At 46.0% G+C, this 19744-nt stretch overlaps 1 protein-coding gene across 1 annotated transcript in view; it reads right to left on the minus strand.

The window, feature by feature from the left end:
- The window catches only part of bcor (BCL6 corepressor), a gene marked incomplete at its 3' end in the record, with an annotated part of 33848 nt that extends 15459 nt beyond the window's left edge, over positions 1-18389 (minus strand). The window contains exons 1-6 of the mRNA XM_079807091.1: positions 17593-18389; positions 10371-10451; positions 6679-9648; positions 5460-5516; positions 4878-5073; positions 262-549 (exon numbers count right to left, since the gene is read on the minus strand). Of these exons, the coding sequence (XP_079663217.1) occupies positions 262-549; positions 4878-5073; positions 5460-5516; positions 6679-9648; positions 10371-10373 (3514 nt within the window). The 5' untranslated portion in view covers positions 10374-10451; positions 17593-18389. The remainder of the gene's footprint in view (positions 1-261; positions 550-4877; positions 5074-5459; positions 5517-6678; positions 9649-10370; positions 10452-17592) is intronic.
- Positions 18390-19744: the final 1355 nt, after the last annotated feature.

Raw genomic sequence — 19744 nt, forward strand, 5'->3', positions numbered from 1 at the left:
CATGTGATGGCAATAAACACAAATCAAGATGAATTGAAAAGGCTAGCGAAAGGATCAAAGCGAGAGCGAGCCGAGGAAAAGAACAGATGAACCCTGGAGAGAGAGAGAGAGAGAGAGAGAGACGTGTCAGATAGCGAGACAGGAGGTCGGCGATAAGATGAAAGACAGAGCGGAACATCCACTACTTGCTGTTTGCAAAAGTGGCAGAACGGGATGAAAAGATGACAGACATCGTGAAGGACATTGGAGACAGACGTCTACCTGAAATCAGTCTTGCTCTCTTCGCCGCGATGCCATTATCGTCCTCTCCTCTCGTCCGCCTCTCTCCATCTCTTTCTTCTGCGGTGTGTGTGCAATCAGGGTGGCCTTGGCTCTGCTCCAAACCCAATGCACGTTTCCTGCTCGTCGCCGTGCCAACAGACCCCTCCTCCTCTCCTTTCAGATCCCTCGCTCTCTTCTCCTCCGCTCGGCGGGACTGCGGGATGTCGGCTGGTGGGCCGCACCGCTGGAGCACGGGAACTCTGTTGTTCGCGCATGTTGGTGTTGCACCTGCATAGAAAGACCGTTTTCAAGTTTAAAAGAACGGTCAAGAGATGTGAGAGATAGAGAGACTACAGGAAAACAACCCCCCCTTCCCCTCCTTGGACAGTTGCGTGTTTGTGCTAACTACACCACACCCATCCCACACGGGGAGCTAGACGGCAAACAGGGGCGCGCTTTCTTGCGCTCTCTGCAAGCTTAAATTAGCCCGAAACATCCGTGCCAAGAGCGCAAGCGGCAACCCAGCTCAAGTCTCCTCTCCCTCCCCCTTCCTCTCTCGCTCTCCTCGCACTCTCCTCCCCCTCTCCGGCTTTCTCCCGTTCTGTGTGTGGCAGTGAAAAGCGCTCCTTGAGAATGTCTCCCAGCAGCTAAGAGCAACGGCGCAGATCAAAGACAGGCGCTAGGGGCTCACGCTTCTCTCTTTCACACACACACACACACACACACAAATTAGGCAGCTTGAAATCTTACAAAGTCACGCATAAACCAAATCTATCAAATTAAAATATGCAACAGTGCATAACTGTACATCCAAAATGACTTCATTATCACGCTTTCCATGCCGAACAGAGCAACCTTTATACTGGCCGGGGTAAGAATGCAGCCCACCCTGCCCCAGGCTCACACAGACACGCACAAAGCATGTGACTAACACCACATGCATCCCATAATTCATGGCAATGTGTGCACCATAGCAACTCTGCACCAAAACAGATCACCATGGTAACATCATTCGCGTCACCCGGAGGGAGTTAATGTGGCCATTGCGAGAGAGAGAGAGAGAGAGAGAGGGATGTTGAAGGACAGACTGGGCATTAGAGGGACGAAGGATCCAGAAAGGACACGCAAAGTCAAATAATCAATTTTGTTTCTTAAAAATCAATTACTTGAACTCTATCAAGTTGTTGAATAGAGTATGTGGACCCACTTTATATTAGGTGGCCTTAACTACTATGTACTAACATTTGAATCATTTGATACATTTGAATCATTTGATACATTTGAATCATTTGATACATTTGAATCATTTGAATCATTTGATACAATGCACTTATTAGGTGTTTCTCAATGTCAAGGATCCTTCCTCTGTAGGACTAATCCTTCCAAGTCACTTCCTTCAGAGGCTAGGCGAGACTCCTCTTTAGCATTCGGAGAACATGTAAATGGAACAGGCTTGCAAGTGCGCGTCAGCCTCATTACGTCAGTGAAAAGGTCCGTTAGCCATCAATAACGTCATTTGTATAATATCAATACGGTTGTAATTTGTACTGGCATTTAAAAGTTAATAATAATAATAATAATAATAATTAATTACATTTATATAGCGCTTTTCTAGGCACTAACTCAAAGCGCTTTTACATAGAAGGGGGGAATCTCCTCAACCACCACCAACTGTCACCAAAAGTTAAACTTTACTTATATTTACTACGGTTATAACAAATGTTTGGTAACGTTACACTTGAAAGCATATTGCCCCGTTAACGCTCCGACTCCGCCAACGTCCGATATTTTGTATTTTTTGAACAAGATAGCAAAGCTGCGCGCATAGGATTGTGGGTGATTTGAGAACGCTAAGTGCGCGAAGTCTACTCGTATGCATCCTTTCCTGTATATGGCATATTTTTCGAACGAAGGACTCAGACCTTGGTTGAAATTCCGAGGATCCTCGACATTGGAACAGCCCTTCGACGGCTGTCGATGACGTAGCATCCTCGGAATTCTGGCTTCCGAGGATCCTTCCTTGACATTGAGAAACGCCTATTGTGTACATGTTTTTACATTGTACTTGCATTTTAAAAAATACCTGCATGTATTTACATCTGTAATTACATTTGTAATTACACTTCCCTTAAACCTCGCTTTACCCTTAAACTGACCCACACCACCACACCTGTCCCTAACTCTACCCTTAAACTTACCCACACCACCACACCTGTCCCTAACTCTACCCTTAAACTTACCCATACCACCACACCTGTCCCTAACTTTACCCTTAAACTTACCCATACCAACACACCTGTCCCTAACTCTACCCTTAAACTTACCCATACCACCACACCTGTCCCTAACTCTACCCTTAAACTTACCCATACCAACACACCTGTCCCTAACTCTACCCTTAAACTTACCCACACCACCACACCTGTCCCTAACCCTACCCTTAAACTTACCCACACCACCACACCTGTCCCTAACTCTACCCTTAAACTGACCCTCACCACCACACCTGTCCCTAACTCTACCCTTAAACTTACCCACACCACCACACCTGTCCCTAACCCTACCCTTAAACTTACCCACACCACCACACCTGTCCCTAACTTTACCCTTAAACCTACCCACACCACCACACCTGTCCCTAACTCTACCCTTAAATTTACCCATACCAACACACCTGTCCCTAACTCTACCCTTAAACTGACCCTCACCACCACACCTGTCCCTAACTCTACCCTTAAACTTACCCACACCCACCACACCTGTCCCAAACCCTACACTTAAACTTACCCATACCACCACACCTGTCCCTAACCCTACCCTTAAACTTACCCATACCACCACACCTGTCCCAAACCCTACCCTTAAACTTACCCACACCACCACACCTGTCCCTAACCCTACCCTTAAACTGACCCACACCACCTCACCTGTCCCTAACCCTACCCTTAAACTTACCCACACCACCACACCTGTCCCAAACCCTACCCTTAAACTTACCCACACCACCACACCTGTCCCAAACCCTACCCTTAAACTTACCCACACCACCACACCTGTCCCAAACCCTACCCTTAAACTTACCCACACCACCACACCTGTCCCAAACCCTACCCTTAAACTTACCCACACCACCACACCTGTCCCAAACCCTACCCTTAAACTGACCCACACCACCACACCTGTCCCTAACCCTACCCTTAAACTTACCCACACCACCACACCTGTCCCAAACCCTACCCTTAAACTTACCCACACCACCACACCTGTCCCAAACCCTACCCTTAAACTTACCCACACCACCACACCTGTCCCAAACCCTACCCTTAAACTTACCCACACCACCACACCTGTCCCAAACCCTACCCTTAAACTTACCCACACCACCACACCTGTCCCAAACCCTACCCTTAAACTTACCCACACCACCACACCTGTCCCTAACCCTACCCTTAAACTGACCCACACCAGTCCCTAACCCTACCCTTAAACTTACCCACACCACCACACCTGTCCCAAACCCTACCCTTAAACTTACCCACACCACCACACCTGTCCCTAACCCTACCCTTAAACTTACCCACACCACCACACCTGTCCCTAACTCTACCCTTAAACTTACCCATACCACCACACCTGTCCCTAACTCTACCCTTAAACTTACCCATACCACCACACCTGTCCCTAACCCTACCCTTAAACTTACCCACACCACCACACCTGTCCTTAACCCTACCCTTAAACTGACCCACACCACCACACCTGTCCCTAACTCTACCCTTAAACTTAACCACACCACCACACCTGTCCCTAACCCTACCCTTAAACTGACCCACACCACCACACCTGTCCCAAACCCTACCCATATCCCACCTCAATATCAACAAAGGTGTTTTGCAATACAATTTGAACACAGTAAGTACATTGTAGTTAAGGCCACCTGATATAAAGTGGGGCCGAGTATGTGATCATTTAAACGTTTTTCGTAGCGTTTTCAACCCTTGGAGCTTCACAGGAACTGCCGGTCTGCTGAGCGCACTCTGTTTATGTAATCCAGAGCGCTGTTAATTGTCTGTGCGGCTGACACACACGCACACACACACTCTCTGACCCACATGCACAGGAAACGCCTCGCCTCTGTGAAAGCCACCAGGGAGAGCGAGGTCACATAGCAGCAAAGTGTTGATTTGGAAATCTGATGGCATTAGGCCATTACCAAAGCTCAAGTGGAAAAAACAGCATAGAGAGAGGGGGGGAAAGAGAGAGAGATGGAGAGCATGTGCATGTTTATTTGTGCGCTTCCTGTTTGAGGGTGGCGGTGGCGGAAGCCATGTTTACCACGTCGTTTCCGCTGGTTTAACGCTGTTGCGTGGAGCGCCACAGCGCAGGGACCGTCCCTAGTGACACGAGGAGGAAGTGTAAGGGGGGCTGAAGAAGAAAGAGTGAGCGCTTGTAAAACTGGGATGTTAGGAAAGATTTCAGGAGAGAGGATGAGAGAAATGCACAAAAGTTGCACCCGACAGACGGAAAGTGTGAGATAGCCAGCAAAGAGAAAGAAGAGCGCTGGAGTGTGTGTGTGTGTGTGTGTGTGTGTGTGTGTGTGTGTGCGCATGTCTTACCGTTGAGCTGCTCAGTGTGATCGGAGAGGGCCGAAAGGGCTGCGGAGGGCCTGGAGCTTGGCTGGCTCCGTTCCCAGTCTCCCGCTCCACACTGGCTCTCCGCCAGCTCCCTCTCTCTTCCCGGTCCGGGCGCCGCAGACGACACACACCCCTCCTTCTCCTTCAGCTCCAGCTCCGAGAAACGCATCATCGCACGCTACACAGACACACACACACACGGCACAATCGTGAAACCAGATCCAGTGTTACGAGCACCAGCTGTAAAGCCTGTCTCTCATGTGCTCCAGTACAACAAAAATAAGAGGGGGAAAAACAGAATAAGCATAAAATAAATCTGCAGTGAGAGTAGAACAGGAGCTAAAGTGCATTAGAGTAAAATGCATTATCAATAACTTATAACAAAATCTAACTGATACAGGTGAGGGGATTCATTTTTACTCAAATTTGACCATGCAATTTTCAGGACCCCTAAAATAGGAGGAAAAGGAAGAAAAAAAGTCTAACTTCACAACCGCCTGTGGGCGCAAAACTAAGTGTTACTCATTTCAACTGATTAGTAGTTTAAAAATAAAATGAACTGACCTCCCAAAACGCAGCTGGTTGACTTAAATTACTGTCCTCTTGTGATAATCCTTCCATCTAAGCAATCAGAATGGGGCTCAATATCTTTTTCAATGATTTGAATTGAATATTTACACAAATTTAACACATCTGCAAACAAACATTACCTCACCATTACACAAAAGGACATATATCTGAGAATGATGGTTTTGAAAGCTGATGTTTAAATCATACAAACGTTAAAAGGATATGTGGAAATGCATAGAAAACACTGGGCTTGTTTCAAATTGTCTGAAATTAGGGCATTGCCTTCCGTCAGCCTCTCCCTCTGCTGCGCGACTATGTGTGTCTGTGTGTGTGTGTGTGTGTGTGTGTGTGTGTGTGTGTGTGTGTGTGTGTGTGTGTGTGTGTGCGCTGATGACTCTGCCAGTCGGCGAGCGCTCTGCTGGTAAGAACTCTAATCTTCCCCATCAGGAAAGAATGGGCCGGATTTTACTTAAGCTGGGAGGGCTGCCACCGCGCACATGGCTATTGGGGGCCTGGGGGTGTGCATGTTTCTGTGTGCGTGTGTAAAAACGAGCGCAAGATGGAAGCCTTTTAGAAAGGGTGTGTGATTATGTTTGGGTATGCCCCGCACACACTGGTCTCCAGAGCTCACCTGCAGGTTAACAGTTGCCTGCAGCATTATGTGCTAGGCATGCGCGCGCACACACACACACACACACACACAAAAAACAAACATTTGGCAGCTGAGCTTCCGCACGACTGGGCAAAGCAGCCACAGACGGCACTTTGTGTTAACCCTTTCAGCCGCGGACTGAACCACACACTCAAGCGTGTGCGTTCCTGTACAAGTTCTCTCAATGCTGGCGTTTACGCCTGTTTTACGGATTCACAGCAGGGGCTCAAAAACTGCTAGAAAGAGAGAGCAGGAGAGGGAGAGTGGGTTACGGAGATCTGTAATTAGCAAGGCGCTCGATATAACCGAGTGTGGATAGCTAGTGATCGTTCAAAGCCGAAACGGAGCTATTTAAAAAAAAAAAAAAAAGTGTAGATGTAAATCTCAGGATGGCTGGGAAACTTTAATTCAATGGTCCTCGAAGAGTTGACCAGGGAACGGAAAATGAGAGGTGTTCTCAAATTATAACATTCTTACATGATTCTCAAACAGAAAATGTGACAAAAAGGACACATAATTGTGCTAGCCAACCTAACCAACATACAAAATTGTGCAACTGACCTGCAATGCTCGCTGTTCCCGGCTCAGTTTGCTGGAGTCTGCGTACAGCTCAGTTGTGACGCACTTGAAGCGGTCGCCAACATAGCCTGAGGAGTTGGCTATCCTCTTGGCCAAGCTGGATCTCTTGCTTTTAGACAATCCGTGTCCGTCCTCATCGTCCTCATGAGATTCTGTGTCTTCTAGACCGTCCTTGTCCAAGTCCACATATTGTCGATTAGCGTGGTGCCGATCAACTTTGAATTCTGCACCATCACCTCGGGCCCTTTCGCCGGAGGTTCTGGCACAGCGTAGTGTCTGTTCTTCCAACATGTCAGGTAGTGGGCTATGCTCAGAGGAGCTTTCTTCATTCTGGCTGTGCAGAGGAGAGTCAGACAGCTTCTGTGGGCGAGGTGGACTGCATACCTCAGTTGGCCAGGACACGGGAGGCTGGCTGGAGCGCAAGATCTGCATGAGCTCTGGCTCTTTCCCTTCAGAATTACTGCCACTTTCATTTCCCATCCCTGTCCCGCTGCCGACTGGCTTAGCTGGCTCTCTGCATTTGACATCGATGGCACTATGTTTGTCTGGCTCTGGACTGCCATCTGTGTCATCTTGGACCAGGTCGATGCAGACGATCTCCTCTTTATTCACGATGTGAGGCTTGCTCTGGGATTTTGAGCCCAACATGTCTTGCCTCTCCGACTCCCTCTCGGATTTGTAGCCTGGGTCTGTGTCAGCGATGCTCTGGCGCTTGTATGGAGCCTCGTCGTGGTGCCAAGGCTTGTCCAGGGGTCTGGGCCTCAGTTCCAGACGCTCGGTGACTTTGTGGTCCATGGGCAGGTGGGGAGACATTAGCGGATGGACCATCTCTTGCGAGTCGTGGTAGGTCAGATATTCTCCATGACTGGGTGGGATTCCGTAGGGCTTGGGTGGCAAACGTGCTGAATACAGACTGTTAGTGCCCAGCAGAACTGGATGAGGGTACACTGGCCCTTTTCCTGACAACTGCAAGTGGGAAAGGGAAAGACTCTCGGGTACTGGGTATGAGAGATATCTGTTAGAGTATGCTAAGCTGGGAGAAAGATACGTTTCACCCTGAGGCATGTAAAGGTGGCTTGGAGCATGTCCATTCTCTAAATGTGATTGCTGGGGCTTGAAGACAATTTCAGGTGATTCGTTTTTTTTGAGTGTCTTTGAGGGCTTTGTAGCTGTGGGGTGGCTACCACCATGGTTATTAGTTGGAGTCTTTTCTGGTGGGGTGGGAACTGGCTTTGGCCATTCACCGTTGATCTTGGGGGAAGGTGAGACGGACGATGGCCGGGAAGATGAAGTCATGATGACAGGTGCAGAACTTGGGTTTGAGCCATTGTTTTGGTCATCGATTCTGGGACAAGAGGAACTTCTTGACTGTGGCACCACATGTTCAAGATTCTTGTTCTTGATGATGCTGGAGCCTTTGTTTTGACTGGCCTCGGAGCTGATTGTCTGGGTAGGACTTGGCACGACCCAGGATGAGGGTAAAGTGCTAATTATCTCAGGCCTTTCTGGAGTTTTAGAAGAAGTGCTAACAGACGGAGAAAGAGTTTCTTTTAAAAGCTCCCTGTTTGGGGGAAGTCCATAACGAGCGGTGGGGGAATAGCCAAGCTTGGCTAAGGCCTCTAATTTTGGGGGGTACCCATTGGTAGGTCCTTCGAAGTCAATGATTTTGGCAGACAGGTCTAAAGGCTTGTCTGCTGGGTCTTTGGTAATAGGCCCCTGTTGAGGTGGTTTCTCAGAAGGGGTCTTAACAGGTGAGCTGCTGCCCTTTCTTTCATTCCCCATACCTCTGGACTCCATGGTTGCCTCTTTGGCTTTAGGCTTCTGGCTAGTCGGCCGAATTGGAGAGCGAAGCTCTTGGGACATGCTGCTTATGTAGATGGGGTGAGCAACCGATGGTGTTGATGACGAGGATGAGGAAGGACTCCTATACAGAGGCTTCTGGAACTCCATAGTGCTATCCACAAGAGGTGGAGGAGGGGGTGGAGGGGCTGCAGGTGGTTGAGGGGGGCGTGGTGTAGGGCGGGGCGGGTGCATAATATGGGAAGGACATGAGTCTACTGAGACTATGGAACTGGCGCTGCTGCTAACACCAACGCTGCTACTGCTGCTAACATTAGTGCTAGTGCTGCTTGTGTTTTTACTGGATGGGGTCCGGTTGGACTTGGCACTATTTCCACTGCTGCTGTGTTGCCTATCACTGGGTGACTGGTGGTGGGGCTGGGTCTGTTGATGTAATGTCTGCTGCCCAAATGCTGAGGGCTCATGGTGAATCCTTGGACCAATACTCTGCATTGTTTTGTCCTGGTGGTGCATCATAGGCGAAAGTGCGGTAGGGGCAACAGTTGCAGTGGGGATCCTGAGAGGAGGAGCGAGGGGTGAAGATATAGGCGCAGGGGGGTAGGGGGGCATGTAAAACAAGCGCTCTGCACCAGCTGCACTGCCTCCCGCACATAGAGACTGGTAGGCCAGATGCTGAGGAAGGTAATGTGGCGGTTGCGACAGGATTGATGCTTTATACATGTTCAAAGCAGCGTATTTACTGGAGTCTAAGAAAGGGTACATTCCAGCTTCATGGTAAGGACTCATCCAGGGAACCCGCAGATAGCTACCACCACCATTGAGACTCAGTTCTGGCGGCTTATCTCCTCGTCTGTCCAACCCTAAAGCATCTGCACCAGTCCCAGGCACAATCAGCGGCTTCTGAATCCCAGGTGGGGAGCTTTTATAAAGTCCAACATAACTGTTTGTCTTTCTGCTGTCAAGAGACACATCAGGTTTGTAGAGCAAGTCGGGGATCCTGTCACCAACGTAGCCCTTTTCTGTTGGCAGGGTCCGAATTCCCGGTGGATAAACCATCCCTCCATGAACGCGGAGGCTCTCCCGCATCAGGCTGGCCCGATCGATGCCAAGCGCACTGAGAGGGTTCATTCTGCAGGTTGTACTCGCATCCACCTGCGGCAAAAGAGCAGAAAGTGGTAAGGGTGGGAGAGGGGAGAGACAACAAACAAACAGCAATAAGACTCAGACAACAGACAGACATGTGAACAAAAGGCCAATCCAGATTAATTCACCTTTCACTAAACGAGATGACAGATTTATCATGGAAATAAGAGACGGCATGTGGTAAGAGCTGAATCACAGCATATAAGAGACATCACATGTGTTCATGTTATACAAAATCAGACTTCTCACTCGCTAATCATAAACAAATTCATACACATTTTCCCCACTGTTTTAAAAAGTTTAGGAAATTACAAGGACACCACAAATTCACAATATATTGCACTGGTCAAGGTCACAACAGGAGAATGCAGAACTTGTTCTTAAATGTCAGCTGCATTGAGGTTATAGTATGGGCAAAGCAGCAGCTTTGATTTATGTTTTCTGGGAAGTCTGGTAGACAGCACAGATCGGTCTTCCCATCATACCTGAGCGCGACCTGGGAGTTAAAATTATGCCAGTCCTGGCTTGTACATTCTGACAGAATGCATCCGTCAACAATGGAGAATTATAATGCATGAAAACAAGTGCTTATGCACTTTACAAGCATGACAGATTGATATATTTCAATCGGTTTAAAATCACTACGACACAAAAGATGTTCTAAGACATGACTAACTGAAAGGGAATATCCATTGTTTATATTCAAGTGCGTGTATGTATGAAAAGCTTACCATGCTTTGAATGAGGACTCGATCTTCTCTGTTAGTTCTCAACAGATTCTCTGGTCTTCAACATCCCATTAGGATAATTTTCTGTTGGGGGGAAAAAAGAAAAGAAAAAAAAGATCTTATACATCATGCAGTTCTAAAGACTGAATATTTACCACATTCTATTATTTATTCATATACCGTTCCGGGTAAACACAATGAACTGGAGTGAATATGAACCTTGATTACGGAGCAGAGAAATTGGCATGCTAACGCGAGCGGAGAGAGGGATAATAAGAAAGGACCTCTTCATGGTGAGGCCTTGGCCTTCTTCTCCACCTCGACAAACGGTCACCGGGCCACATGCCTTGTTATCTCAGAGCAAGTGCTCTGATAAGGAATCCCTCTGTGTTCTGTACTCGCACAGAGCAACGCAAAGGGGGGGGGGAGTGTCATCATTACAGCGGAGAAAGCCGTAATCAAACCCCCCCTCCTCCCCGAATACTGCCCAGCCCCACGGCTTGGCAAGACATTACAGCGGAGCTTTGTTGAGTAGGCGAGCTGCGCCTCTGTTATTGATGGCTCTACAGACCCCAGATTTCAATAACGCAGACCCAGAGCTTATCTAGAGACATGGCCACAGTCACTGCTATTGAAGGAGTGAGACAGTTTGCCCTCTGTCATCAATCAAACCAACCTACACACATACACAAACAGATGTGCGTGCATCACTCCCATAGCAACCTGAGTCACACAACAGCTAAAAATATTTTAAACGAAATTAATGCAATTACAAAAAAGCAGTTGCGTTTATGCGGTAAAGGATGCATTATTCACACTACACGCACGCTCGCAACCCTCTTGCATTTACTCGTGAAGGTGAATTATTGTCCTATAACTACACCAGCATTAAGCCGCCATTAAAGTTAATAAACGTAAATTCTGTCCCTGTTCCCGGAGCGTGTGCCTCCCTTCCCCCCATCCTCGCCTTCTCTCAAAACCTAATCCGACCCTGCCGTGGGGAGCGCAGCAGAAACCCACTCGCCTTGGCCATTCAGTCACGTTCTCTGCGCTCTCATTTTCCGTCCCCTCTGTGACCCTCTCTTTCATTCCGCCAGCGGGGGCGAGGACATTATGCATTTGAGGGGCGCTTCGGTAAGAGGGGTACTCACCCCCCACGGAGGAAAGAAACCTCCGCTCTCAAAGACATCAATCACAAGCCAAGCGCGCCGGGCGCTTTGTCTGCCATTTAATGCAGGTGAATCGGCTGTTTTAACTTTGTTTCTAATCACCTTGGCTTATAAACTAAACAAAAGACTATACAAAGGTCAAACTTTGCTACGTCGTATTGTACGTTCTTTACCTCCGCCGTTATTAAATACCGTCAACGCGCGCGGCCGCGCTTAAGAAAGTAAATGCTGTAATTTTCAAGCGCGTGATGTTCAGCTCACAAATAAATAAATAATAATAAATGCATAAAAATTATAGCGAATTAATAATAAAAAATGAAAGAAAACTAGGTGTAGTAGACTAACGCAAAACATCAATAACGCGTAGGCCTACTTATTTTTGTAAATAAAACGAATTATTTTGAATGCCCGCCCGACAGTGTGGCTCAGAGAGCAGGCGTGAAGCTTCAGGTCGGTGTTGACAGAAGAACACGAGATGATGTTATAAAGTGTGCGGAGCATGAAAGAGAGTGTTAAATGTTTAGCTCCTGAGGTGTGAGTTTTTGCAGTAAGGGATCAAGTGTAGAGAAAGGAAGGCCGCTGAGATCTCCGCCATCAGCTCTCCGACTGTGGCAGATCGCCAAGTCTATCGTCCGCCGCGCAGACACTCTCTCTTAAAGTGGCAGTAAAATGTTTTATAATATCCGTAAGCAGCAGATAAAACAAAGCCGAATGAAGGGGGAATACAACAAGTAAGGCTTTTCAAGACAAACGTAAAGTAGGCCCTAAGTGTAGGCTATCACGTGCGTCCATGACTGAAAAGAATGTATTCAACACAAGGCAGCCCTAAGATATTTTCATTAAAGCGCGACATTTCAAGAAGAACTGGAAGGTATGAGCTTATCTTTATTACCTTCCGCCTAAAGCGTCCAATGTCTAACTTAAAATGAACGTGTGTCATGCTTCGAGTTGCTAAAATATCCGTCCGCGTTCTGACACTAGTACATAATTATCATAGATTATCACATTATAACCAAAAGGCCTTTCTGCTTTACACTTTAGGCTATGTGGAGATTTGAGCGGTGATTATAAACAAAAATATTTAATTTTAAAATGACTAAACTGAGTTGCTCTTGACTTTTCGCAGGTGATCATTAGAAAAAAAATGCTTTTTGAGGGGAAAAAGGACTGAGTTAAATATGTTCACCACAGCGTTATTTACACACAAAAAAATTATCTGGCTTTGTATTAATTTAATTGCGTATGTAGGCTAATTTACAGCATATAAGACTACTAATTGGTCCAAATACGGTCCATAATATTTTCACGCATGACACTTTAAGGGAAAAAATACAGCCTGACTAAAAATTACACAAAACATGTAGGCCTATTTCACTTATAGCTTAAGAATGAAAATTCAGGCCCGGAATAAGCATTTATTTAAACCCGATAAAACGTATAAAAAGCATTAGAAAATAATAGCCTACTCAAGATAGGCTAGTATTATCGTGACCTATCAAATCAACCCCTGAGACAGACTAAATTAGGGTGACCATATTTTGACTACCGAAAACCAGGACACTCGGCCCGGCAATGAGATAATATTCGAAGTTTACTCAAAGATTCCTTATTAATTTCAATACATTTAAAGTATGCCCGCTCTGTGTGGATAGAAAATTGTTAGGGCCAGGACAGGACTTGAAAACAGGACATGTCCTGAGAAAACATCCATTTATCCGAGAAAAGGTCTCAAAAACGGCTACAACAGATAAATCTATAGCGCACTCTTTCCGTCTGACAAAAAAATGAAACAACATTTAATTATATATTATAGGCCTAGTCAAAGGGGTTAGACAACACGCATCATTCGCATCCCACAACACAAAACTTTTCGTTTGTTATATGCGCTTGTGCATTGGCTGGCTCATTATGAAGAAAATGACGAGCAAAACATTCCGCGGGCAGGGCGCGGATATTTAATGCAAAAGTGATTATTTGCCTGCAGACATTCAGCTGCGAGAAGCGATACGAATTGCTGCGAGCCCCACGCGCTGGCAGCGCACACATTCCGCGTGCGGCCCCCGCAGCCATTCTCTCTTTCTTTCTCTCTTTCTCTTTCTCTCTCTCTCTCTCTCTCTCTCTCGCTCTCTTTCTCTCGCTCTCTCTCGCTCTCTCACCTCCCCGTCTGCCTCGTGCGCTGCTTTGAAATGGAGGGTTGCGTGCGTGCACTCTAGAGACTACAGCAGCGCTGGTCCTCGCTAACCCCCTCTTGCTTGTGCATCAAATCGATACGAATTGGGTTCTCTGAGACTTTCAGGTCGCGGGACCAAAGAACCGGTGCTTATTCGGATCCGGTTTCGTTTTTATATTCGATATTCGAATGACGCTGGAGTCCGTTAAGGTCATTGAAGTGCATTCTGACCGAACACTGCAAAAAAAAAAGTTTCACAGTGTTTATTGTGCTAATATTTTCAGGGAGAAACATTTAGTGCAACCGGTAGGCTATATATATATACACGACTGACTCTTTCACCTGTGCTCAGATTACCGCACGGATTACTATTAAATCGGGTACTTTTTAGTGAATCAAACACTTTTTGGATTGGTCGCTGAATTAATCTAAGTTACAGTTCCACTCAAGAACTGTTATGTTTGTCATAAGGCTCGTGAGACTTAAATTAGTGACTGGTTGTTCATATGAAAACATGTGTGAGAACTGCAGATCACCACAAATAGAAATTCAAAAGTCCTAAAAGAAATTCGTGAAGACTTAAAGGTGCCAGTTTAGCTCATGCACAAGATAATGAGCAAATCCGGTATTAGATTATGTACCGTCTCCGTTCATTAATTAATCAAATCTGACGGTGGCATTTTCAAACCATAGCTTTATAGTCTATTATCTCGACGACAATGTTTTTGTATTTCAGCTTTTAAGGTGTGAGAAATAAGAAACAGAGCAAAGAAAAGAAAACAATGTATTCATGGGTAGGCGTCGCTCCGGGAGCGCGCAGCGATCCGTGCACGCCGGGGCTCCTGCTGCGGCACAAAAGCTGCCGAAGCGAAGAGAAGAGCTCTCCCGTTTTAGCGCGCGCCGTCCCGCGGGACCGCTCGGACCGAGAAGAAACTTCAATCAAACCGTGACGTCTCCAGCGGGAGCCAAATTCCGAAATCCGATCCGAGTGCATCCCTCCACCCTCACACGAACTAAGCGCTGGCGAATAAAACCAACCGGGTTGCCAAGACAAAAGCAAACTTTGGCAATACGATTTAGTAAAGAAAGCAACTCCATGAGGATGTCTGCTCACTGATACTCAAGTGTTAAATAGGCAACACAATATTATTAAAGATTGTTTTGCAAATTGTTTTACCCAAGATGTGCAAAGTCCATTGACTGCTCCAGGTTATAACTTCAATTCTAACTAGCAAGATGTTATAAGAAACGGCCTTTTGTCCGACAATATGCAGGAACAAACCAAAGTTTATTATCTCACTTGAAACACACATTCAATATCGCGTTGTTAAACATACACACAAAGTCAAATGTTAACCGCTTTGGGCTGGCCTCTAATGCCCCTATATCATACGATATCCCCGTAACCTCAAATGCAGCCAAACTCTGTCATGTGGATCATTTTGATGGTCTGATTTCTGCCAGATTCATGGCCAACATCAATCACTTAAAACATTCTGCGAACTGTGGCACCGGTTTAACTCAGGCCATGACTTGTCGGGCTGAATTCCACCCGCGGGTATGTATAGAGCCTTACAATACGGGGTAGACATGTCACACTTTCTCTCTTGCAAATCTGACGCTGACATCGGAATATAGGCTGGTCTGTCTCCAGCAGACAGGCTCCGTGGGTGAGGAGAGCAGGCGTGAGCTCACACTGAGCTGACGGGCTATAAATAAACAAACCCGGAGAGCTGAGGGTCTCGGCAGGGCGAGCCGGGGGACCGGACCGAATAAACGGCGGAAAACAACCAATATAAGTGCCAGTTCGTACACAAACAATACATGTCATTTACAAAAGCAAATAAATGGGAATGTGTATGAAATAAAAAATTGGGGGTCATTTGAGAAGTTTCGATTAGGTTGTATTGAACAGATTAGGACAAATAACGAGCAGATGATTGGGTTTTATATCACATTAAATGTCATCAGTTCCACTCTATAAAGTTCGCAATGTGTGATTTGGGACAAAGTAAAAAGTCGTATTCAATTGACCGTGTCAATACACGAATAAAGCTTCCAATTAGAATGATTTTATGATTCCATATGACGACTTTGCCCAGTTCTTTAGAAAAATATCAAGTCTACGTTGATTTGAAGAACATCAAGCACTCTTTTAATCTCCAAAGAAGCAATGGGTCGACTCACGAAATATATCCGTGACAAGAGATGTTGAGGAACGACTTTTAAGAGTAGGCTACTTTTAAAATTGACAGTAGATTGACTGTCATTGGATGCCAAAAATCTGTGGTAGCCGTTTAGGCAAGCCTATGAAAATATGGATGGATCCAGGGCTTTCTTTCCACAGGAATATGCTCTGACATGTTTGATTAATAGCGTCCACGGCGCTTTAATTATGCAGGATAGCGCGTCGCAACCATTTAGAAACGAGACTTCTGTGAAAAATTAACCCACGGGGTTGACTAAAAAAATGACTATAGGCCTCCATAGGCCCAAGTTTGCCTCAGCAAAGGGAACAACAATAGCCTTCGCTTTAGCAAAACCATTTTTGTCTACACTTCTCACAAATAGTACTAATTAGTAATTAGCTTTTAAGAGTGACTTAACTGCTCTCATTAAGTCAACCTGGATGGTGTTAGGTGTCTTATTCACTGCACAGTGATAATGATTCATTGATCAGCCCTTCTGGGATTTAAACTTTCGGATACCATCACGTCTCTTTAACAACTTGGATACGGCCCTATAGGGTTTTCCTACAAAGAAAGCCTCGGGGCGCGAGAATACAGCACTGTCAGTACGCGTGACACGGTGGATGATTATTCGAAGTCGAGACAAATAATGTGAAGAATATGGATCGTAAGACGTGCAAACGGCCGCGCCTGTCGAGGACAAAGAGATTAATAAAGCGTCAAACCTCTATGACTGACCCGTCCCGGACACAACAGCGAATAACTTTGAGCGCAAGAAGGTCGCGAAGTGTCTCCTCAACATTCGTTTCGATTGACCAAAGACGGACGTAGCGCTTTTACTGACGAACTTTTCGCTTCAATGTCTCTATATGAAACCCTTAATTCATTTTATATAAATTCGTTGGCGGCTTCTGTACATAATGTTTCATTTCGGTCCCCTCACAAAGCTTAATGGGGGGGGGGGGTGAAGGTGACTTCCAAACGTATGCCATATCAACTTCTCGTTTTCCACAGTTTTGCAAGAGACCGCAAGGAACAATTTCTTAATTTTCATATAAGGCTGGTAACCGTCATAAAAGGGCGAGGCTCGGGAAATCAATAGCGCTCGCGGTGTATCCCGATCGGAAAAAGAAAGTCCATGCGCCATTGCGAGCGCGTATCATTACTCAATGCGAGAAAATTATCACACGTGAATTTCACAGAAACCAACAGTTCCACAAATCCACGATTTGTTTTCGCTTTGAATAGACGGTGATGCACAGCGAAAAAAGGTCAGAACTAAAAAAGGAAAGTCCCGTAACGTGGGAAACGGTTTGTTAGCTAGACTCTCAAGAGAGTCTGACAGTACATCAAATTAATTTAGATTTTTAAAATGTAAAGCAGTTGCTACAACAAACACAAACAACCAACACCAACAAGAAATGTCAACAACATCGTCACGATCGCGACACCAGTCAGCCCGGGGACAATGTGTTGAAAACTTGTCAACAATCACAGGTTTCAAGCTAGAAATGTCAAATGTGTCAAAACAGAGGACTATATGCGGATTCGTGGTTTAAAATAGTTCTAAGTATCGCGAACGAACCATCTTTAGCGTTGCCAAAGGTACGCACGGAACGGGTCGTACGTTGCACACACCGGACAATGTAACGGAACAAACATACGGCACGGAAAACACAATCTTCAAATGTTCTTACCTGAATGTAGTGATGCCTGTTGTTCATTGAGTCAGACGGAACGTATGGGGTTTCCTCTTTAAATGAAAGTTTTCGGTATTTTAGTTTTTGAAGATATGCAAAGATTCCCGTTAAAACAAAGAGGATCAGATGCTCCGATTGAACGCGGCATTACTCTGTAGCGTATAACTTAGGTCACTCTCGCATCCCTAGTTTTTTCTTTGTTTTCAAAGAAAGTCCTTCAGAAGTTCAAAGTATCTCCGGACTTGCCGAATATGAATATCCACTCCTGGAAAAACACGTATAGGGGATCCATATACATCCATGCAGAAGCGGTCGAACGTAATTCCTTAGATTTAGAAGAGGATCGTTTCGACAGGAATCGCGTGAATGCACAGGTGGCGAAAAATCCCCGGGGCTCTGTCTGAACTGAACTCAAGTCTGCTATATGACGCCTCGCAGCGCCATGTTGGGCTCGGGCGAGACAACGAGCGATCGAGAGCCACGCCGCGAGAACGGCAGCGGTGTGTTTGCTCGTGTGTGCACGGACCGGTCCTCACGCGCAAATTCACGGACCATTGGCCAGCAAAACTGCCGCACGAATTCCCCTCTCTCTTTAATCTGACGGAGCGACCGCGGAAAAATTTCCCGTCTCTTTGTCCCGGTTCCGATACGCGATATCCCTGGCGCGCTGAACGCTCGCGCAACTGCTGCTTGTGTATGCGTGTCTTTCTGTAAGCGCGTGCAGCGGGGAATGAAAGCTGAGCGCAAGACGCCTGTCTCTCTCGCTCTCTCTCTCTCTCTCTCTCTCTCTCTCTTACCCAGAAGGCCAGTCGGGGGAACAACCGCAATTACCATAAACCCAGTAGGCTGCGCTCCCTCTGTACGACTCGATGCGCCCGTGTAGAATACAGCGAGAGGGGGTGTTTCGCGCAGCGCACGGGCTCCGTAAACAAAATTAATCGGCAGTGCCGCTGAGAGGCTTCTGGAAAACCACAAAACGGTATTTTTGGCTTATATTAGAAAGAGAGAAGGAGGTGGTAGGGTGATTTATGGGGTGTTTAAACCTTATAGATAGGCTATGTATAGACACGAATGTAACTTTTTTTTTTTAAAGCAGAAGAAATTTGTATTTTCAATTAAATAGATTAAACAAATTAAGAATTAAAATCCCACCCAAAAAGAGCTTTTCCAACACTTCGCCCCTTGATTTTTCAGCATATCAATCAAAATGGTTGCACTTTTGTGTAACAATAATTTGTCGTCCAAAAAGTCTAAATCTAAAGCCTCATGTCAAGTGACATATAAAATGAAAATAAATGGGGTCATGGACAAACTTTCTTAAAATATGTTTGATGAAAGTTCTCACAAGAAAACGTTCAACATCGTCCTTTCAAATTTTTTTTTTTAGATGAAGAAATTCTCACGATCTTTTAAGTGCTACACTCTAAAAAAAGGCTCGTAATCATAGGGGAACCTTTTTTAGTGCTATAGCACCAATTTTGGTGCTTCAGTGGTTCTTCGGCGGTTCTTCAGAGGTGCTATATAGCACCTTAGTCAAAGAACCGGTGAAGAACCTCTGAAGAACCAAAATTGGTGCTATATAGCACTAAAAAAGGTTCCCCTATGATTACGAGCCAAGAACCATTTTTGGTGCCATATAGAACCTTTTTTTTTTTTAGAGTGTAAAGGCGTTTTTGTAAACTTAGGAACAAAATAGGCCCAATTGCGCTAAAGGTTTAAATAATATGAACTATTAATCTTACAGCAGCACATATTGAACAACACGATTTACTATTTATAATTCTTAGCGAGTAACTAAACCTGGAACATTCATTTGATAGCTATAGGATGACGTATAGTGCATTTAAATAATAATTAGTTTAAGTAGAATATTGGTGAATGTAATTGAGTGATGTGATGAGTGATGTGGCGGCTCTGCGCGAGAGGCTGTTTTTGTCGCGCCGGGAAGAGGAGCGGGATAATCGCGCGAGCTGCGTGTGTAACAGGATTGCTCGGGGCTTTGACGGAGGATGTATTGGCCACAGCCTGACGGGCAAACCCTTCCCCCCACACGCAAGCATCATCCCCGGGGAGGCGACCTGGAGGTCACTGCGCTGGGGAACGCGCTTAAAGAGCTCGGGAACGTGCTCGGAGTCCTACATCCACAGGC

Source organism: Gobio gobio, assembly GCF_949357685.1.
Source record: "Gobio gobio genome assembly, chromosome: 24".
Taxonomy (NCBI): domain Eukaryota; kingdom Metazoa; phylum Chordata; class Actinopteri; order Cypriniformes; family Gobionidae; genus Gobio; species Gobio gobio.